Source organism: Mastigoproctus giganteus, chromosome 1 (assembly GCF_048544385.1).
Source record: "Mastigoproctus giganteus isolate SK-2022 chromosome 1, ASM4854438v1, whole genome shotgun sequence".
Taxonomy (NCBI): domain Eukaryota; kingdom Metazoa; phylum Arthropoda; class Arachnida; order Uropygi; family Thelyphonidae; genus Mastigoproctus; species Mastigoproctus giganteus.
In genome coordinates, this window is record NC_143575.1 from 85,398,387 (window position 1) to 85,422,475 (window position 24,089).

Consider the following 24,089-nt stretch of genomic DNA (forward strand, 5'->3'; position numbering starts at 1 on the left):
TCTCTGACCTTTCCGCATCCTCCGTATTTGGTGGTCACGGGCAGATGGGAAATGTATGACAGCCTCCTGGATTATCATGACTTTTACCATTCTTTGATCATATTTGATGGTGATGCAGTTTTTAAACTAATCCAACTGTAACTGAGAAAAGTAAAAACTGATTCAACTGTAGCTGGGAGCTGAGGACATTTTCTGTAAAAAAGACAGATGGAATGGAACCAGAATACATATACCTGGTACTAAAATTGATGACGTAACAAATCAGCTACTGGTTTTCAAAGTTACTAAACGGTATTCGATGATACACATGGGAACTAACAACTTAAAATGAATTGTGATTCTGGTCCTTTTAGTCACAATACAAAAATGTTGCAAGTCAGATCAAAATGTTCTTGTTTCTGCAATTCTGCACACACAATAAGGAGGGATCTTAAGATGACAGCTCTGTTAGTTACCTCCAATCTATGTGGACTCTAAATGAGGGGGGGGGGAGTCTTGGTTGGTACAGGTTTCATCTTTATTTACAGATTTCATTTACATATTTACAGGTTTTCATTAAACAGGTGGATTCAGATAAGATGGTATTTGTTTATCATTTTAAAGAAAGTGAAAAGATCATTAACATCCATATGCCACAAGGCATTCATTATATATTCCTCCTTTCATGTCTGGGTAGATTTGTTGAACATTTTCTCTCTTTTCGTGATATTTTTCTAGCATGATCTTATTTTTATTGACCAAACCATCTGTTTTTGTATGTTTTCAGTATCCACACAGATCAACTTATAGCCTTAAAAACTGATATTCAGCAGATTTATCTGGCAGGCAAACTCTGGTTCTGTTCCATCTGTCTTTATTACAGAATATAATTCTGGCTTCCCTCACAACTGAATTCCTCTGTAAAACTACCTTCTATGGAATCAAATCATTCTGCACTGAAATATTCAGTACTTGAGCCAGACTAAGGAGAGTGTTGCTCAGTTCAGAATCAAACACTTGGACCTCCATTGAGCCCCCAGTTCAAGTTTTCTCGAGGGCATTTATTCATGTTTTCAGAGATTCAATCTTACCTAAAAGTACACCAAGTTAGTAATAATATTAGTGGAAATTATGCAAAAAAGCAAGCTAATACAGCACCAACAAAAAAAAAAAAAAAAAAATACCCACAATCACCTCTCCATCCCCTTCAATAGTTTGTCTACTTCTTCCTTGAATTTATTTAAGCTATTCATTTACACAACATCAGATGGACATAGTCTGAGCAAGAGAAAGAATCCCATCAGCACTGAGCTTGCTCAATCCATTCAAACCCTTAAATACCTTAATCAAATCACCTCGCAAGTGCATAGTCTTCAGACACTGCAATTTACAGAACTGAAGCCTTGCTTAGTAAGAGCATCCTCTTTGTTCCCCTCAAGAGTTGTAATTTTTTAAGGTCACCACACTACCTACATCATTTAGCACACAGAAAAGAATCACCGTCAGCTAGAGAAATTTTATGCAACAATAACCACAAGGAAAAAGGGTGCAACTCACAAGTGAATTGTTAGTGATAATACGCCTAGTCAGTCATGACAATGTGACATGTCATGTGCAACTTTTCCAATTAATATTTTAAATTACACAATTTTTGCCTATTATTCAATACTGAATATGCCCTTCAAAAAAAGAAAATAATAATGTAATTATAAAAATAATCTTTGATTCACACAAAACATCAATATGCCCAAATAAGATATTCTGAAATATAAGCAGTTAACTCATTGGAACTGATGTCAACAGTCAAACTTGATAAAATCTACTAGTTGAACTCCTAATAAAACTGCAGCTCCACCTGCTTTATATTATGTGAGATTTGTCAAAGCATCAAACCTATGTTTTGTGTCCAGTGGACACACTAACTAAATTATGTACATAATTTCAATTAATTAAAAATATCTAAACAAGCGTCATGATAACTGTCTACAATGCAATTATCAATGCAATTGCTTTTTTAAAAATGAAAAGGTTGTAGGTTGCTAAAAACTATGTAAAACACACACCTTTGGTCCCATGGTTACTGCAACAGCATCAGCCATAATATCTACACCCTGTAGTAGTACAGCTCTGACATCTGGACCAAATTTTATTTCTTTTGCATAACTCCTGATGGATGGGGACAGCTTACATCGAGCAGCCAATTTCAGTGTACATGGTAACCGATACATTTCTGGAAACTAATTTCTGGTGTGTATATATATTAAAAAAGGGAAAATAATTAGTTAATAATTAAGAAAATTTGCAAGAACATGTTAAGTATACAATAATAACAAGTCATCATAAGAAACAGATAAATATGGTTATACTCCAGATAATGGGTACACCTCAGGAAAAAGTGGCTTCTTTTGCTTGAATCCATCCAATTCCATAGCAATAAATGAAATTCTTTAAAAAACCCAAACTTCTTTTGCTTGAATCTGTCCCAAATTTGGCCATGCACTGTGACAAAGTGTACCCATAATCTTCAGCTGAAAATGTTACTAACCGAAACGCTCATTAATAAAATATCCTATTTTAAATAATCAACATTTCCAATGGGTATGATGAACCAGAACAGCATTCCAGTGAGTTCTGGCCCATTTCGAGCCGTGGCTATGCATATTAAAAAAAACCCTTGAATTTACACTTCACAAATGATACAACCAGGGCTGTAGTAAAGGATATAAGCTAGGGTGACCAGACGTCCCATTTTTAACGGGATTGTCCCCTTTTTCGACCACTGATCCCATTGTCACAAGAAAATGCAAATGGGACGCAAATGTCCCATTTTTTTTTTAAAAACGCTTCCCATTTCTCTTATTTTTCCTCTTTTTCGTAAACTCTAACCTACCTATGCAATTTTTTACAAATTAGTAAAGATAACCTATTTCCAATAGACGGCACTATAACCCAGTAAGCTGTGATTCAGATAGCTTTCACAGTTTCCAAAGGTGGCATTATAATGCATATGACAGTCAGAGAATACGACAGTCGACTTTTGTTTGTAGCATGGCCAACGTGATAGACATGTGCAAATGAATTCTAGTATGTTCTCTGGTGTTTTTCAAAGTATTGATGTGTTGGTGGTGATGTAAACTCAGTAACATTATTTGAAGGGTCTAGTAATTAATTATAAATCCAGTTTGTAGGAAATACGTCGTGAGATGCCCAAACAAAAGTGTAGTTTCATGGACACGTTGAAACAAGAATTCCCTTTCCTTACTGAAAGTCATGTTAACGGTAAACTTTTATGCACTGTTTGTACAACTGAATTTTCTATTGAAAATGGTGATCATTCAGATATTAGACAGCACACTGCTAAAAAGAAGCACAAAGAAGCAGCAAAAAGTGCAAGTCGTAAACTAACCTCTTTCATGACAAAACAACAAGATGTAAATGGTGAACGGAAACCTCTCGCTACACAAGAAGGATTGCTAGCTTTCCACAGTATCAAGCATAACCATTCGTTTAGATCAGTAGATTGCACATCTACCATCATACGAAACTTATTCTCAAAAAAGTTTCACATGTGCAAGAACAAAATGTGAACGTATAGTTGTGAATGTACTGGCTCCATTTGTATTTCGTGAAGTGATGTGTGACTTACATGAGGCAAAATATGTATCTGGTATGGTACGTTCATCAAATCACTCAAGTTGGTCCCAGTTTTTGTGAGGTATTTTATACCTACGAAAGGAATACAAATGAAATTGTTGGAATTCCAAAATCTCGTAGGAGAAACATCTGAGATATTAATGGATCACATTCTGTCCTTGTTGGAGAATTATAAGTTAATCAGCAAGATAATAGCATTTTGTGGTGACAACTGCAACATCAACTTCGGAGGCATTGCGAGAAAAAGCAAGAATAATGTCTTTCATAAGTTAAGCAAGGACATGAAAACGAACATCTTGGGAGTAGGCTGTGCTGCACATATCGTGCATAATGCTTTGCAAACAAGTGCTGATATGTTGTCAATTGATGTGGAATCAATTATTAACAAAGTGTTTCAACATTTTCATGTTTTCACTATTAGAGTTGAGGCACTGAAATCCTTCTCCAATTTTGTTGAAGTGGAATACAAGCAACTTTTAGGAAGTGTGAAGACACGATGGCTTTCCTTGCTACCTGCAGTGGAAAGAATAATCGAAATGTTTGATGGTCTCAAGTCATATTTTCTATCACAAGCCAAGATAAATCCCCCAAATTCTTGAGGGATTTTTTTTTAATCCACAGTCTCTTGTTTGTTATTTGGTTTTTAGGAGCATTAGCAACTAAGGCCATATTGCTCTGGGGATATGCGGGGGTCATTCCCTGACCTTTCCACATCCTCCGTATTTGGTGTTGACGGGCTCGAACCCCGGTCTAATCAAGAAGCATGTGCTACGCACTGCTGCTCCTTCCCACCTGGCTACGGAGGCACCTCACAGTCTCTTCTCTGGTTCAAGTTCATTCACAGCCAACTTAAAATGTGTAATAACACATTCAAAAAGATTGAATGAGAGGACATTTGTGGCAGTGAAGTGGCACAAGAACTGATTACCTTGACAGAACAAATGCTCAATAGAAAGGGGAAACATTTTTTACATCTGCTGTCCTGGACCTCAAAAACCAACTGATAGAAGATGGCATCATCAGAGATGTTGAATTTGCTGAAACTGTCACCAATTTCTATGATACTTTCCTAGAATATGTTGAAAACTGAACCAAGCCTTTTGTAGAGCTGTGTGATTTAAATGGATTTTGTTAAATATTCCTCCATCTTGGTGTGTTGTTTAACAGTGTGTCCAAAACATATCCAAAATTGACACCAACATACTAAAAGTAATAGATGAAGACAAACTATTCAATGAAGTGAAATGTGAAAAATATATGTGAATCTAAGATTGATCATTGGAAGAAGTGTGGTGTGACGACTAGCGACAGGTGGACTGAGACAATTCAGACAACGAAAAATGAAGACATTAGATTTGGGAACATAATACACATTAGCATTAGCATTAGTAGAGACATTTGATGCAAGAAAGCAAGCTTATGCAGCATCAGCCAAAAAAATAAATAAATAAATAAATCAAAAAATAAATAAATAAAAAATAACCACTTCCACTTCACCCCTCTGTTCGTTCGAAATACCTGTCCAGCTGAGCCTAAAACTTATTTAGGCTATCAACTTCCACGACAAGGGATGGAAGTCTGTTCCAGCAACCAACCACCCACCCACTGGCTAAAGGCAAATTTCCTCACGTCTATCCTACATCTGTCTTTCTCAATTTGAATTTATGCCCTCTCAGGTGATTATTCTAAGCAAGAGAAAGAATCCCATCAGCATTGAGCATGCTCAAACCATTCAAGGCTTTATACACCTCTATCGGCACCTCGCTGGTGCCTAGTCTCCAGACACTGTAATTTGCAAAACTTAAGCCTTTCTTTGTAAGAACACCCCTTTGTTCCATTCACCAACCTTGTTGCCCTTCTCTGTACTCGTTCCAGCATCTCTACATCCTTCTTGAAATGAGGCCTCCAGACCTGTATACAGTACTCTAGGTGTGGCCTGACCATTGTCTTATACAAGGGAATAATCACCTCCTTATCCCTGCTATAAAAATTCCTATATATCATCGACAATACACCATGAGCTATTCTTGCAGCCCATCTGCACTGCTCAGAAAACTTCATATCTGCCTGCACAACCACCCCCAGGTCCCTTTCATTCTCTAGCACTGTCAGTGTAGTACCACAGAGTTGATACGTTGCTCTGGGGTTGCTGTTTTCCATATGTAGTACTTTACATTTGTCAATGTTAAACTTCATTTGCCACCTCTCAGCCCATCTGCTCAACCTTTCCAGATACTGTTGCAGCAGCATAGCGTCAGTAGTGTCCTTTAACAACCCTGCCAACCTTCGTATCGTCTGCAAACTTGGACATTAAGCTTGATATACCATCATCAATATCATTTATAAATACAGAAAACAATAATGGACCCAATACTGAACTCTGAGGGACTCCACTAATAACATTAGTCCACGATGAGCAGTGTCCATTGATTACCACTCTCTGTCTTCTCCCACTCAACCACCCCTTTATCCAAAGCAGCAATTTGCCTCCAATGCCACACTGCTTCAATTTGTGCAGCAGTCTTCCATGTGCAACAGTATCAAAAGCCTTTCTAAGATCCAAGTATATAATATCAAAGTTATTCCCTGCATCCAGTTCTTTTGTGACTGCATCATAGTATCCAATCAAATTGGTCAGGCAAGACTTCCCCTTAACAAAACCATGCTGTGTCTGAGCTATAACTGAAGGCTTGTCTAGATGATCCTGCAGTGCTTCTTTAACCAGTGCCTCCATTAATTTTCCGGGAACAGAAGTTAAACTAACAGGTCTATAATTACTTGTGTCGCCCTTTGATCCTCCTTTGTGAATTCGGGTCACATTTGCAAATCTCCAGTAAATGGGTACTTCCCCTGAGTCCAAGGAAGCTCTCATAATTATGGCTAAGGGTTTGCTTACTTCCTTTGCTGCCTCCTTTAATATAACTGGATAGATCCCATCCACCCCAGGTGCCTTTCTTGTATTTATCTTTAACAATTTCTCCTCCACTTTACTCTCAGTTATTACAAGATTCTCTAGCTTACTGCCAGAGTTCAATACACCTCTGGCATTCCCCTCGCTAAATAACTCCTCATGTGTGAAGTCGATGCAAAATATTCATTTAGTTTGTTAGCTACCTGAGCAGGATCATCAACAGTTGACCCATCGATATCAAATGGACCAATCTGATTCATCCCCTTCCTTCTAGAGTTTACATAAGTAAAGAACTCTTTGCTGTTTTTCTTTGCATCCCTTGCCAAAGATTTCTCATAATCTGCCTTCGCCTGCCTAACCTCCTTTGTAACTTGGTTACAGATCAACTTGTATCTATCATAGGCTTCTGTGTCACGTGTTAATTTGTATGTATCCCATGCATTTTTCTTCTCTGCCATATGTCTCATTAGTTCATCTGACATCCACTTAGGCCTAAACCTTGAACAATATTTCTTAGTTGGTATGTAAAGCCTAATAGCTTCCAAGATAAGTTCTTTGAATGCTTCCCATTTTGAATTTGATGTTGGTAACATCATCAGTTGGTCCCACTGTATAGAATTTAAATACTGTCTCAGTCCATCGTAGTCGCCTTTACGAAAGCAATAACCCTTCCCTTTACCCCTAATGGTAGTTACCTCTTTTAGTAAATCCCACTTCAGCAAACTGTGATCACTGCCACCTAGTGGTTCATTTACCTGCAGATTCTTAATGTATGAAGAATCACTACTGATAATCAAATCAAGAGTATTACTCCCTTTAGTTGCCTCCCGAACATGCTGATGTAGAAAACAATCATCCAATAAATCCACAAAAGCCTTGCTAGTGTGAATGACCAGCCCCCAAATTCCGGTCAATATCTGGGAAATTAAAATCCCCCATTATAAGACTCTGATTTACCGGCCCACTCTATTTCCCTGTACAATTTCTTATTATACTCATCAGAGTCATTAGGCCTATAGCACACTCCTACTCTCAATTTTGATCTCCCAATGCTTATGTCACACCAAACTGACTCGACACTGCACTGTCCAGCAATGTCGACTGGCTTCGCTTCCTTGGATTTTATGTATTTCTTAACTAATAGCATAACCCCTCCTCCCTTCCTATCCTGTCTATCCCTTCTGTAGACATTGTACTCCCCAAATTCCAGTTCTGCATTCCTTATATCTGTGTGACACCACATCTCTGAAATCCCCACAATATCTGCCTTTGATGTTTTGAGCAATACCTCAAATTCATTAAATTTATTTACTAAACTCCTAGCATTGGTGTACACGCAAGTATACATGCACCTGTTCTTTTTCTTAGCTACCCTAACACAACCTGTTTACTTGTACCCCAATGATTCCCAGCAGTCTCTGAAATATCCTGCATCTTATTTTCCAGGCTGTGGCTCATTCCAATAGAAGCAGTGCAAGAATCACTTTCACCTCTGCCAGTGGCTACTGTTAATCTATTAGTCCTTGTATCCCCCCCAATCTAGCAGTTTTCCGACCCACCTAACACTGCCTCGATAGCATCAGCAAACATTCTTGCACCCTTTCTATTTAAGTGTATCCCATCCCTGTAGAAGCAGTCTCTCCTGTTAACAAGTACAGACAAGTACATTGTGAGTTTTGCGTTAAGAATACCATTAACCCCGGGGGCTCACATCTGGTGAGTATGGGCTTGGCATACCCAGGGTCCTGAGCTGGATATCATCATTCTTCTCTTTCTTGGTGATTCCCTTCTACTTTTGGCTCTCTCTCTCACTCTCTCCGGGTTACTTGGGAACTTTCTTTTTTTTTTTACTGGTGCAGCATAAGCCTCAGGCTTCCTTGCATCATATGGATATGAATAATAATAAACAAATGCATCATTAGAGAGGGTGTTTTCTTTCATGAATGCATTTTGGACTGATAAAAGGAACCAGTTGTCCGTTGAAACTGTAAAGGAATTTACAGTTTCAAATTAATAACAAAAATGCATTTTAAAGACATTTCTTGTATGGACTTTTACAGTTTCATAAAGGAACAGCCAAACCTTTTCGAAGAAATTCAGTCATCTAAAAAATATGACAAAAATATTAATAGTGTATATTAATCTGCTCAATAAAGATTTGTGTAATTTGACAATGTTAATGTGAGACTAAGACAGCAATAAATATATGTAAGTAACCTATATTAATTTTAATCAAGCTAAACAATTATGGCTAGTTGGAATGAAACGAGTACAAGAGGATCGTTTTAATTAGTATGACAGTCCAATCATTTCAACTGGCCATGGGTGTCCCCCTTTTTTTTTTTTTTTTTTTTTTGTTTTATAAATCTGGTCACCCTAGTATAAGCAGGTATACGCCGTATACTATCCGGATTTTTTTTTTTTTTTTGGTGAATTATGTATACCTTCTGGTTTTTGAGATGTCAAAAAACAAATATTAAAATATTTAACACAACAACATTCATTAACAAAACTGATACACCTTCTACTAATTTTACGACTACAGCACTGATACAAGACCACATAATGATAATGATGCAATAATTCGGGACATTATGAGATTTAAAAAATTTAGACCATAATGATCAAAAAGTTATTCGTATATGCAAAATACACACCAACTAACAACAATAAAGCAGTTACCTTAATTAATCTCGTTAAAAACCTACATACAACAAAAATTCTTAAATCAAACAGCATCAAACAAACGCAGAAAGCATGGATTGAAAGGATAAAGTACTCACGTTTCGCTTAAATATACCGCGATTTTAGCGCCATTCCATATTAACAAAACTAGAGTTCTAAACAGCCCGAAGTATCAAACTTGGGAATTGCAGCCCGATAGAAACACTAACTAAATTACATATGCAATTTAAATTTAATTAAATAATATTAATGAAAGACCTATACAATCTTCATAAGATAGTGGACATAGTGTGATTGTTAGGTGGTTACTGTAGTTCCCACAAATCCGCCTTAAGTACTCTGTGATGCTACATAATTTTGAAAAATCAATGAGTAAGTGTCAGTGGCCTAGCTACCATGTAGGCAGGCAAGGCAATTGCCTCTGGGCCCGAGCCCTTTAGGGGCCTGGCGTCTTTGGCTGTCTCCTGTTTTTGCAATTTTCATTAATTAAGTAGAGTGCCTCAGGGCCCGAAAAAGGGTAGCTACGCTAGTGGTAAGTGTAGTATGAATTATGTGTTGTTCTCTCGGTCACTTATATACCAGGAGGCACGATCGGCAGGAAGGGAACTCCCGGTATCCGTCCAATGCACGGGGAACTACACCACGCACGGTAGACAGGAACACTTACTGAGCCACTCTTATCAGAAAGAGGGCAAATTCGGTCAATGAATGGGGTAGATAGTGTGAAATAGTTAAGAAGAGGAATGAAATACGCCAGGTGAAGTATAATGGAGGTGGAAGGCATCCCTTCATCGCGAGTGAAGAGCAAGAACTTGAAGGTGGTGAGGGTTCTGGAGAAGGATAGGTAGGATGCAATTACCCATATAGGGCCGAACAAATAGATAAAAATGGATAAAAATAGATAAAAATAAGGTGCGAGTGCACCAACTGAGAAACGATCCCACGCTGGGAGGAATATGGCCCAAACTCCCCAGAAGTCCATCTCCTGAGCAAGTAGGAATTAGCAAAAACAAGGCACACCATCGTGAGGAAAAGCTCCACGCCATCAGCAGAAAAGATACGTACATCCTCCATACACCAGATCAGGACCGCGTTTACGCTACGGCAAAACCGGCCATGGTCAGAACCTCACCCGAAGAGGAGCTTAATTTTCAGTATAAATATTTTCTAAAGTAGTGCTAAAGATTTCTAATAATCATAATAGTTTATATATAAATATATTAGAGGGATCTCAAATTTAAATATGGCTGGGGGACTATTTCATTCTTAATCCGGCCCTACACCAGATCCCAGCTGGAGTAGCAGCACTACCTGGCTAGCTGCTACAACAGGAAGTTGAGTCCCGCGACTGAGAAATAGTGAGGCGCAGTCAACATATCTCATCCAGATCAGTCAGAAGAAGGCAAGAAGAGAGGTTCCAATATACGATCCCACTATGAGGGGGAGCAGTCACCCTAAAGCAGATCCCACCTGGATGCAAGGAGCATCCAGAAGAGTAGGAGAATATCCAGGCGAGCAACATATATTCACAGTCTGCAGTTCCCAGTCATAACGTTCATAAGCTTTACCAGAAAAGAATTAATGAATTCCCTCTGAAATAGGTAAAGTCCCCCAGTTAGCTTGGCAACCCCAACCTATTCAATATCGAATAGGTTGGGGTTGCCAAGTTGGAAACGAAACGTGTCAGTGGAGTATAAGCCTGTAGTAGTGGTCACAAGGGTTTATTGTATCCGTCGTTTCATATTCGTACGTTGTTTAAACAGGTCAATGGCAAAAAGTAAAGAAGGCTCTCTAGGCCTCTTTGGAGGCCATGAGATTATTATAGGATATGCAGGAGGTCATTCCGAAGGTCAGTCTAACCAGGACACTCGAGAAATACATGGTACCAATTCTCTCCTTCGCCACAGTTATAGAGTGCATCCCAACCTCAATGTATCATGAATATACCCAGGTCACATAATATTCCATTGAAAGTGCCGTGGCCTGTAAAGAGGAAGGTGACTTGAAGGGGAGCGAAACAAGTTGGAACATACTTGTCAACAAAGGATAATGTGGGGATAAAATTTCCGGATTACTTCGCCATTTTGGTAGGTTATCCAACACTCTTGCCACCGAGATGAAATGGTGTTCCAGGTCCACGTTTTATCCTAGCAGATATCCATATCAATCTTTTACAGATTGCAAAGTGATTAGCTACTTGATTGGTCCTGGAGAGCTGCTACGGAAGTTGTTCGACAAGACCTGGAGAACTGGAGGAACATTAATTATTGCATTCCCAGTAGTCGGTTTGATACATATATATTGCCTATATTATAAGTTAGTTGCGGGGACGTGGCCCTTGAGAGCTTAATTCCTCCTGGAAATCCTGGCAATATATAAATTTGCAAAAGGAGCAGTCCAAAATGAATGCTCAAAAAAGTGACAAAAGCGAGGTGGGGACAGTGCTTATCATTAGGAACATTATGCTTGCAAGGGATCGCACTGTACTGTTTACTCATTTTTAGAAATATCTTTTTTTTCTTTAATAGAAATTAAATGGGGCACAAGAACACAGATTGCCTAACTTATTGCATCATTATATCTGTTTGATTAATTTCTTTCAGACACTGACCAGACTTTGTTGACATTAGGTCTATTTGACTTGAGTGTCACTTGAATATGAATTCCACTGGAACTTTAGATTCCCAGTAGCAAGTCCAGCTTGGCATATCTAAGAATGTCTGTGACAAGCTAAAGGCGAAAACTGCCTAAACTCATTACAATCCACTCTAAATCTATTTATCTGTAATTTAAATTTATGGCCCCTAGTTCTGGAATTATTTATAATAGTGAAAACTTGACCATCATTCATTTCACTTATAGACCTATGCTCTGTACCAAGGTTACCAAGTTCTGTACCCAACGTTTGAAGTCTTTGCTTACAGGATGCCTTTTTCTGATCTCACCCAGTGTGCTGCCATCTTTGAACCCTTTCAAGAGGCTAGGTGTCTTCTTTACATGTGGTCTCGCTCCACTTGGACATAGTATATGATCTCCCTATCTCTACAAGCAAACGTTTGATAAATAATGCATGAGAGCGCCTTGCCAACTGTCTGCACTGCACAGAAAACTTCATTTTGATGGAGAACTTATTGTAAACCCCAAATCCTTTTATCTATTTTTTTTTAATGTGAAAACATCTTTAGCAACGCCTACTAAATTTCAGACTGAAGTAAAAAAAAAAAAACATTATAAAAATGTGAAACGGAAATGACGCGAATTGCGTCACTTCCTAAATGATGCTAAAGCAGTCACTAATATTGATTCGATAGAGTAAGTAGCGGGTGTGAGCATAAAACATATTTTGAACTGAACTAACCAATGAACGACGTAAGTCGAACAAACATTGTTCATCAGTTTTCAGAAGCAGCAGGCATGAGCTTAGGGCCACGCCCACTACTTCCTAAAGAACGCTAATTTAGTCGTCAGTCACTAATATTGATTTGGTGAAGTAGCGGGCATGAGCATAAAACATTACATTGTTCATAACTTTGGTTCTAGCTTTTCGATTTTAAAATGGTTGATTTTCGTCAAAGATGTTTTCACATAAAACCTTTCATGCATACAGAGAACACATGCAGTTTTATTTTTTATTCAACCCCAGCAAGTGTATGAATTATTTTAGGGTTGCTGTTCCCCCAAGCATAAGAGCTTGCATTTTGTTGCATTAAAACATAGGTGCTACTTCTGACCATTCCTGAAGCCTGTCTAGGTCATCCATCTTTGACATAACCTGCAAATTTTAATGTCATTCCTGCTAATGTCATTTTAAAAAAATCAGAAACAAAAGTGGTCCCAGTACTGATCCTTGGAGCTTTACCTTATCCCAATATGAAGAGTAACCATTAATTATAATTCTTCTCCTGTCCTGTAGCCACCTTATGGTCTACCTAAGGAACTTCACTGTGATCCCAACATATTGCAGCTTGCACAGTAAACTCTCATGCGGACTGAATCAAATTCTTCCCTAAAATCCAAATAAACAATGTTGAAATTATTTCCTACAATCTAGCTCATGAGTGACAGTTAAAATAGCTAAGGTCAGTTAAAATGATTTTCCTTTACACAACCATGCTGTCTCTTTCAGAATTCCATTTCTGTCCAAATAAGCCTTTAATTGCACTTTTGATCACTGCCTTCATGATTTCCTCTCCCACCAAAATCAGACCACAGTCTAATTACCTAAATAAAAAAAAAACTCTTATATTTAGGCCACCCGAATAATTAAATTCATCTTCTGTGCTGTGTCTTACGTCTGTTAATTGCGTGCGTTCTATGGTGGATTTGTTTGTTTTGCTGAACGAAAAGCCCCAGTTTCTGGGGGGGGGGGAACCTTGCTATCTACGCCTGAGACTGACTAACTCAGCCACGGAGGGAAAAAAGGATATTAAAGTTCCTCGCATCATCAACAGGATTTGAACCCGGGCCTTTTCCATCCGGTGTGAGGAGAACGGTGACGATACCACCTGTGCAGTCATCAGTTGCCCACTTCACTCTTCAAACCACCTTTATATACTGGCTATATGATAGCACTTCTCCAGTTCAAAGGAATCTGTCCCCATTCCAATGACAGCTTCGTAATTAATGGCAATATGCACTCTCTTGCCACATACTTTAAATTTATTGAGTAAATGCCATCAATACATCTCCATACCTTCAGACTCAAAAGTTCTTCTAATAAACAATTTTCTATAATTTCAATATCACTAATTTCACACTTCCCAGCTTCATTCACAGTCGGTTTCTCCTCGTCACAAGGTGTCTATCACTTGTAAATACTGATACAAAGTTCAATTCATCTGCAGTGTCAGCTGGGTCATCTAAGACTTTCCAACATTCATTATGTATGGGTCCATTTTGATTAGTTCCTTTTCTTCTTTGTATTCACATGTGAAAAATTATTTATGTCCATTCTTTTCTGTCTTAGCCAATAAATTCTACAGTTGATCTGTAATGGTACAGCATGCAGTACCATTACAGATAAACTTGCAGCTGTAGCAAGTTAAGTATTTTGTCTAAACAATCAATTACTCTGACTGAAAGCAAAATTTTCTACACAATGAACCTATAACCCTTCTTTTTTCACTTTAAAGTTTTTGTCTGAGAAAGAGTATGAATGCATCCATATCTTTCATAAAATAAGGTTTCTAAACTTGTACACAACTCAAAATGCTGCTAACCAGTGCCTTACATAACAGGATAATCACGTCTACATCTCCCTTAGCTCGACAAAACACCCTGTGTTCTGTCGAGCTAAGGGAGCTGTCGATGCCCTAGGTTCTGTAGCATAGGAACACCTTGGCATTTGGGCAGGTGCCAATGGCACCGGTATCAGAGGGGCACCACTGACAGGCCACATCAGTTCCGTATTAAGCTATTTCGCCACCCGAGGTTACTTGACGAAATGGCACCCCTAGATGATATCGCATCAGGAGGATGAGAGCAGAGAGCGGGGTGAAAATTAATTTTTACCAAATGGCATGTTTTCAGAGGGCAATTCAAGCCTGCATGCATCCTTAAATCTGAATGCATAGTGCATAGCAGCATAGAACAATTTGCCTCATTTAGGCCTGTAGCACGTGCTACAGGCCTAAATGAATCACATGGTCTTTCATTTCGCTCAAAGCATTTCACAATTTCATATTTTTTCTCTATCGACAGGCGAACTGGCCATAAGCCTTACCGGGGAGGCCCCGGTGGGCCGGAAGTCAGAAAACAATGGAGGCTGGTGTGATTTTGACTATAAACACTAGAATGAGGCTGCTACAAATTTTGCCGTGTAAGAATTTTGTAACCAGTCCACCTCTGTCTATCGATATTGCTTTTCTTTTTCTCTCTGAATCTGTAGTGTCTTCACCAGGATGCTTCCTTTTCACACCTTTTAAGTATTTTACTCATTTTTAGGGAATAAAGCCCAATTACAAAATGAGGAAGCACGCTTGATACATAAACAAAACTGCGCGCGTGTAGCAACTGAATAAACAACACCGTAAAGGCAGAGACACACTATTAACATCTCACTAGCTCACATTTTACTAAAGCATATTTCTGGGGGGTTTGTTTGTTTGTTATTCGGTTTTTTAGGAGCATTAGCAACTAAGGCCATATTGCTCCGGGAATATGCGGTGGTCATTCCCTGACCTTTCCGCATCCTCCGTATTTGGTGATGACGGGCTCGAACCCCGGTCTAATCAAGAAGCGTGTGCTACGCACTGCTGCTCCTTCCCACCTGGCTACGGAGGCGCCCGGGGGGTTACCATAAAACAATTTCCAGTTGTGTTTCTGCTAGTGGAATCTGTAATAAACTGGTAGTAAACTCGATTTAATTGCATTTGCGATAATACTGATAGCTGCAATTGTGTGTGTTTTTACGTTATTATGGTGAAATATGTGTGTGTGAGAGAGAGAAAATCTTTATTGCAACTAAATGAATACAATATACATATACAGGGTGATTCACTACCAGTGCGACAAACTTGCAGGAGGTGTAGGGGCACAAAGACGAATCGGAATCACATAGCATTGCAGGGTCCGAAATGCCTTCGTCATGCGGTAGAGGACGTTGAACGGAAGGTCGCGTGAACAGCGATCTCGCTGGAAGTCAGCATTTGCGAACCGTTTCTGTTGAAGAAACCAAGTAGCAAAAGTCCTCCGGAGTGAATAATCCGCAGGCTCCAATGATTGGACGCGTTGCGATGGTATGAGCTCATTTGGTTTGTTGACAGTATCCATACAGTGGATTGGGAAATACCCAATCGTTGGCCTATCGCTCGAGTACTCTTACTCCGATTGCCTTCTGCAAGACGTGGGATATTCTCCTCATTGTCTGGCATCCTCGTCGTTCGCTCTCGATTCACGGTACCTCTCGTGAAACAACCAGTCTCACGTAACCTTCTGTGCACACGTGCGAAAATCGCATGATGAGGAGCACGCCTGTGCGGGAAACGTTCCTGGTACAAGCGCAGGGCGGCGCGCCCGTTTCAGTCCGCAGCTCAATACGCGAGGTGCAAGTCGGCCAGTTCAACGTTTGAATACTCGTCCATCCGACTACCTCGGGACCCGGTTCGCAAATGCTGACTTCCAGCGGGATCGCTGTTCACGCGACCTCCCCTTCAACGTCCTCTACCGCATAACGAAGGCATTTCGGACCCTGCAATGCTATGTGATTCCGATTCGTCTTTGTGCCCCCTACACCTCCTGCAAGTTTGTCGCACTGGTAGTGAATCACCCTGTATAGATTTTAGTGAGGTTGCAATTGTCCTGTCACGGCCAACGGCTCACATCAGAATAGATAGTTAGATAATAGATAATGCTCACATCAGGATATATAATGGATAATGCACATTGTAAAATTAAAAATGTAACATGTAAACATGTCATTACACTTCCTCACATTACACAGTATTAACTAGGGCTTGCATAAAACCGAGAAATTTCAAAACCGAGTTTAACCGAAGTTTACTCTTAAAACCGGTTTTAAAACCGATTTTCTCAGATTTGTGGAAAATAATTAAAAGCTTATAACACAGGTACCTTGGGTAGATTGTACAAATCTTAATCAAATCTTTTAAACAAAATCTATCACCTCTTATAGTAAAAAAATATAAAAAAATTAAAATGCTCCAAAAAAGTAACCAGCTTGAGATTATACAAAATTACAAATTGTATTCAAATTCTTTGAATAAAAACTATATTCTCGTATAGTAAACAAAAAAATAATAAGCCCTATAATAATAATAAAATAAAAATAATGTTAAAAAAAAACAGCTTGGGGAAATTACTTTACTATTTATTGCTCAGCTTTTTTCTGAAAATGATCCTTTAAAAAACACAGTATATTAAGCATTTTTCCTGAGACTTGACCTTATTTTTGTGTTAAAGAGACCAGTGATCGAAAACACTCTTTCAGATTGGGCACTTGTTGGTTTAATGGTCAGCAGCGCTCTATAAACTTTCTCCAGCTTTTCACTTCTACTGCTAGTTGCCTCCAAAATTTTAAATTCTTTGCCGATTTCCAATTCACTCGGATATTTTGAAGGCTCTTCAGTTAATCTCTTTATTACACTATCATACTCTAGCATGAGTGTATCTCCAACATCGGAACTAGACGAGTCTTTGTTTTCTTCTAAAAGAACAGTTCGTTTATTTTCAGTTTCTTCATTCAACGCTAAGACTCCGAAGGAGTCTTAGCGTTGAATGAAAAGCTTCATTGAAAAAAAAAATGAAAAGCTTCGTTGAAAAAAAGCTTCATTGAACGCTAAGACTCCGAAGGAGTCTTAGCGTTCAATGAAGCTTTTTTTTTTCGGAGTCTTAGCGTTTTTGCAAATAATCTCTGATAAATCTCTTCAGCATGCTTTTTCAAAACTTGTTTACTTGGGAAATCAAAAATTCTTGAACCTGAATCTTCTTTCCTAAACTTTTGGGGTTGTGTAGATAGCTTAGCAAAGCCACAGTTTGGCAATTTCGTCTTGCATTGTAACGCTGCAAAAGGCTTTGGTGAAACTTTAAAGCAAATGGGTTTTCTGCTGTATCAAGCTTAGCAAGCAGAAATTCTAATGAAGACTCTGCTTTAAGTAAGTCTGTATCTTCTGAGGTTATAGCCTTCAGAATCATTTCAACTGGTCGCAGAGTTTCACATAGCAATTCAAGTGTTTTCCAGTCATCGTCAGAGACAGCTTCAGTTGACAGTACTGCACATAGAGGAGAGGGCGCTGACTCTATTTAAAAGTTACAGCTGTCAGTTACAGGCTCCGCAAAAAGTGTTTGCCTTTTATTTACATGATTGTTGTTTTATATTGTACTTAATACGTAGTCATATAGTTATAGTTACGCTGGTTATTTTTTATTTTAATTTAGATAAAGAGTTTTTGTGGATTTTACTTACGATAGGTAAAACCGTTATTTTTGTTCGATTTTTGTAGCCATTGTTTTTGTATATAGGGAATTCAAATTTTTTAATTGAGGTAGCTAGGTAACTCTAACGCATAATTATATAGTAATACGCTTCACTGTTTCTATTTCATAGTTTCTATTCAAATACTACGGACATTTAATTTATTGATTTTATTAATTTAAACTACCATGCCCCAAACTAGAGCAGCAAAGCAAAGGGCACAAAGTGGCAGGAGTGCTGTGACTCGGGGGAGAACTGAGGGGGGCGTTTCTCCAACGCGTCACAGCCTAAAAAAATGTGCAACTTGTGGAATGTTTGCCGAACTCTCTGGAACGGAAATGATATTGCCATGGGGGATGTCTTTGTGTGTGCGCGATGTAAGGAGTGTAAGGAAATCAGGAGACAACTCAGCGTTGTTATGGGCCTATATGAGAGTTTGAAGGACAGGGTGGATGCCCTCGAAGGAAATAAATTGAGGGGCCCATCAAGATCTCAGCTGCCCACATCAACGCCAGAGCTTGCACTTGGTCATCACGCAACACAGCGGCAACCCCTAAGGCAGAATGCGCTGGTCCCACAGGAACTAGTAGTTGTTGGTGACTCTATTGTCAGGGAAACGGGGAACATGCTATGTAAAAAGGATAGGTGGAACAGGACCAGGGTATGTCTGCCAGGGGCAAAGGTTGATGACGTTGTAGAGCGGATATCATCTTTCAAGGGCACAAAAGGTGATATAGTTGTACACGTTGGCACTAATGATATTAAGAGTAGGAGACCAGCAGAATTACTTAACAAGTACAGGTCACTGTTGAAAAAAAGCCGAGAATTAGGGTTGAATTTGAAAGTGTCTGCAATTCTGCCCAGACACGATAGGAGGGAGTATATGATGAGAGCCTTGTCGATCAATTCGGCCCTGGAAAGATTGTGCAAGGCTCAAGGGGTAGAATTTTTTTCAGCCTGGACTGTACTTGTTAACAGGAGAGACTGCTTCTATAGGGATGGGATACACTTAAATAGAAAGGGTGCAAGAATATTTGCTGATGCTATCGAGGCAGTGTTAGGTGGGTCGGAAAACTGCTAGCTTGGGGGGGATACAAAGACTAATAGTTTAACAGTAACCGCAGGCAGAGGTGAAGGTGATTCTTGCACAACTTTTATTAGAATAAGAAGCGACCTGGAGCGAGGGGTGTTGGGGGTTTCAGGGACGGATGGCAGTCATCCTGGAATAGTTGGGTATATGGGATGTGTTAGGGTAACAAGGAATAGGCATAGGAGCATGTATGCTTGCATGTATACCAATGCTAGAAGTATAGTAAATAAATTTGATGAATTTGAAGTGTTAGTCAAGACATCAAAGGCGGATATTGTTGGGATAGCAGAGACGTGGTGTCACAAAGATATAAGGAATGCAGAACTGGAATTTGGAGAGTACAATGTGTACAGAAAGGATAGACAGGACAGAAAGGGAGGAGGTGTTATGCTGTTAATTAAGAAAAACATAAAATCAAAAGAAGTGCATCCAGTTGATATAGATGGACAGTGCACTGTTGAGTCAGTTTGGTGTGACATAAGCACTGCAAAAGCAAAAATAAGAGTAGGAGTGTGTTATAGGCCTAATGACTCGAATGAGTACAATGAACAATTGTACAGAGAAATAGAGTGGGCCAGTAAATCAGAATGTCATATAATGGGGGATTTTAACTTCCCAGATATTGACTGGAACTTGTGGGTTGGTCACTCACACACTAGTCAGACTTTTGTGGATTTATTGGATGATTGTTTTCTGCAGCAGCATGTTCGAGAGGCAACCAGAGAAAGTAATACTCTTGATCTGGTTATCAGCAGTGATCATTCGTGTATTAAGAATTTGCAGATAAAGGAACCACTAGGTGGCAGTGATCACAGTGTGCTGCAGTGGGATTTACTCAAAGAGGTAACTACCGTCAGGGGTAAAGGAAAGGGTTTTTGCTTCCGTAAAGGGGAGTACAATGGTCTCAGACAGTTTTTAAATTCTGTACAGTGGGATCAACTGACGATGTTACCAACAGTAAATTCTAAGTGGGAAGCATTCAAGGAATTAATCGTGGAAGCTACTAGACTTTTCATACCGATGAAGAAATATTGTTCAAGGTTTAGGCCTAAATGGTTATCAAATGAACTAATGAGACTCGTGACAGAGAAGAAAAATGCATGGGATGCATATAAATTATCAGGCGACGCAGAAGCCTGTGGCAGATATAAGCTAGTCTGTAATCAGGTCACAAAGGAGGTTCGGCAGGCAAAGGCGGATTACGAGAAATCTTTGGCAAAAGATGCTAAGAAAAACAGCAAGGATTTCTTTACTTATATAAACTCTAAAAGGAAGGGGATGAATATGATTGGTCCACTTGACATCGATGGTTCGACTGTTCATGATCCTGCTCAGATAGCAAACAAACTGAATGAGTATTTTGCATCTACATTCACACGTGAGGAATTATTACAGTTTGAAAATGGAAGAAGGTTATCAAATTGTAGCAGTGTGCTTAATGATTTTGTAATAACTGAGAGCAAAGTGGAGGAGAAATTGTTGAAGTTAAACATAAGAAAGGCACCTGGGGTGGATGGGATCTATCCAGTTATATTAAAGGAGGCGGCAAAGCAACCAAGCAAACCCTTAGCCATAATTATGAGAGCATCCTTGGATTCAGGGGAGGTTCCCACGGACTGGAGATGTGCAAATGTGTCCCCAGTTCACAAAGGAGGTTCGAAGGGTGACACGAGTAATTGCAGACCAGTTAGTTTAACTTCTGTTCCGGGTAAAATAATGGAGTCACTGATTAAAGATGCATTGCAGGATCATCTAGACAAGACTGCAGCAATAATTCAGACACAGCATGGGTTTGTTAAGGGAAAGTCTTGTCTGACAAATTTGATTGGTTATTATGATGTGGTCACAAAGGAACTGGATGCAAAAAATAATTTTGATATCATATACTTGGATTTCAGGAAAGCTTTTGACACTGTTGCGCATGGAAGACTACTGTACAAATTGGAGCAGAATGGTATTAAGGGTAAGTTGCTACAATGGATAAAAGGATGGTTAAGTGGGAGAAGACAGAGGGTGGTAATCAATGGGTGCTGCTCTTCGTGGACTAATGTTATTAGTGGAGTCCCACAGGGTTCGGTGTTGGGTCCACTGTTGTTTTGTATATTTATCAATGATATTGATGAAGGTATATCAGGCTTAATGTCGAAGTTTGCAGATGACACGAAGGTTGGCAGGGTTGTTAATGACAGTCATGGCAGTGTGCTACTGCAACAGGATCTAGATAATTTGGGCAGATGGGCTAAGAAGTGGCAACTGAAGTTTAACCTTGACAAATGCAAAGTACTGCATATGGGTAGAAGTAACCCCAGAGAAACGTGCCAACTGTGTGGTACTACACTTAAGGTGGTAGAAAATGAAAATAGAGCATTTGGAATGCAATTTTTCAATTTCAAAAATCTCTCAATCATATAGAATGTGCTATCCCATCTAGTCTTGTAATCTAATATAAGTTTATATTCTTTCCCATTGAATTTTGCTTTAACAAAATTTTGTAATATGTCATTTTTGGTAGGCGATTTTCGAAAAAGCTTGCAAATTTTTCTGACTTTGTTAATAGTTTGTGCACCATTGGCCATTGGATTGAAGAAATAAATGAGCTCATCGGTAAAGTCGGTTTGATAAAGCATGCCTTGCTGTCTTTCTTCAACTGCTTCATCATCACTACTTTCTTCATTATTTTCATTTTCTTCATTGTCTTTGGGAGACTCAGAGACTGTGGCACCATAATTGATTGCTTTTTCATAAAGTACATTTATAACTGACAGATGTATACAATGGGCTATACATTGTTGATGATTAGGCGTAATTTGCTTGCCAAACTTAATCATCATTGTTGCTCCATCGGTAGTGCAGGCAACAATATTCTCATCCAAGTTCAAACCAAATTCCTTCAATTGTCCATTCACAGTTTGCTCAGTTCTTCTGCTATCAAGTGAACCATTAATCTCAATAAGACCTAACGACCAATGATTGTCTTTTGAATGCACATTTATATTCATATACCTTTTATTTTGTATAGACGTATATTCGTCTAGAGTCAATGAATACCGTGCACCTAAAACCAATGAACTTTTGAAATGCTGAATGAGTTCTTTTTTAATTTTATAATAATTCAGAACCATATTATATTTACAATAAAAATATGTTATTTACAATTTACATTACACAGTATTAACTATATTTACAAGTGGCATCGTACGATTATATTTACAATAAAAATATCTAATATACATGAATGGCACTTCTCTGTCAAACGAATTTTGTCGTGGGACAGGATTTTTTGATTTTTTTTTTTTTTTGTTTTTTGATTTGGTAGTTGTTGGCGCATCGGCTTCTGTGGCCATATTGCACCTCCCAAGGTTTTTGCAGTACTTTGATCCAAGCCCGAGGCGGGAATCGAACCCGCGACCTTTGGGTTGCCGGGCAGGTACTTTACCCACTCGGCTAGCCCGGTCGGCGTGGGACAGGAGAGCTTGGCAGATGGTGTGGAGGGCGCAGAACTTGTTCTTATTCGATTCTGGGATTGGAGCGAGCTGCTAACACTTCTTTCCTGTAGGTTTTATTGCTGCAAAACCTCTGCAAGTCAGCGTCGAGGTGCTGTACTTCCGGTAGCATTTGATTTGGGAGGAAGCGGTCTGAGATATGAAGTCTCCGATTCCTCGAGCAGAGCATCGGGGTTTACCGAAGTTCTGGCTTGGGTATTTGCCAGTAACACGAATCCCAAATGGACGGTGTTGAGATCTGACCCCGTGATCATTTTAACTGTAGCTATCAGTCGTTGTATTTCAATGATATCAGGCAGTCATTTCCCCTTCACTGATATAAAACACAAATACATTTTCAGAATCTTCTCATTCCTATCATGTTGCATTCAGTTGGGGTGATTCTGCGTTCGACTGCCATTTCATGTAAATACAAAGGCGAATCGTGCATAAGCGAATTCGGTTCATGTTATATATAATATCATTCCCTATTTATAAATCATGTATGATCAAATTCGTCTAGTGTAAACACGTGTTATATGAGGACTGTATTCCCAAAAACATGGAAAAAAAAGCTGTGTTAAGATTAATTCTCAAAAACACCGAGAAACCCCCTACTGATACCAAATCATATAGACTAACAGCCTTACTCCCTGTACTAGGGAAAATATATGAAAGACTAATATATAGCAGATTAGCTCAATACTAAACAGAAGCAGGTTTACATTCCAACAATCAGTATGGTCTTAAGCAGGGCAATACTACGGAGGGTGCTATGCACCACCTACTGACAACAGTTAAAAACTCAGATGAGAAATATATGCTAGCAATCTTCATTGACTTTGCTGGGGCATTTCACTCACTCTGGTGGCCTAGTGTCCTTAGGAGACTCAGCCAGGCAAATGCCCCACAAAACCTCTATAAGATAATAAACAGCTACCTTACAGACAGAAGTGCCTCGGTACGCACAAGATTCCAGGAATTGAGATCCCTATGAATAAAGATTGCCTGCAGGGTTCAATACTTGGCCCTTTCTGTTGGAACATTGTTCTGGATGAATTTCTGGCCTTGGATCTGGGCCCCATGGAAAGCCTGGCCTTTGCAGATGACATGATTTTCCTTGTAAAAGGTAACACGTGAGTGGTTGTACAGCAAAGACCTCTTGCATTTGCAGGAGTGGGCACAAGTGCACATGCTCAAAATATCACCTGAAAAAAACCAAACAAATACAGTGGATTCTGGTTATTTGGGCCACCGGTTAATCAGGGGAGCCGTTTATTTGGAGCAAATCTTAAAAAACAGAAGCCAATCAAGAAAATAGCCAGGGTTTACTTCGCTTAATTGGGACAAAATGCC

General features: G+C 39.2%; 1 protein-coding gene across 1 annotated transcript in view; it reads right to left on the reverse strand.

The window, feature by feature from the left end:
* Positions 1–9,327, reverse strand: part of LOC150090960 (heat shock protein 60A-like) — a 118,642-nt gene extending 109,315 nt beyond the window's left edge. The window contains exons 1-2 of the mRNA XM_090373599.1: positions 9,227–9,327; positions 2,043–2,223 (exon numbers count right to left, since the gene is read on the reverse strand). Of these exons, the coding sequence (XP_090229725.1) occupies positions 2,043–2,207 (165 nt within the window). The 5' untranslated portion in view covers positions 2,208–2,223; positions 9,227–9,327. The remainder of the gene's footprint in view (positions 1–2,042; positions 2,224–9,226) is intronic.
* Positions 9,328–24,089: the final 14,762 nt, after the last annotated feature.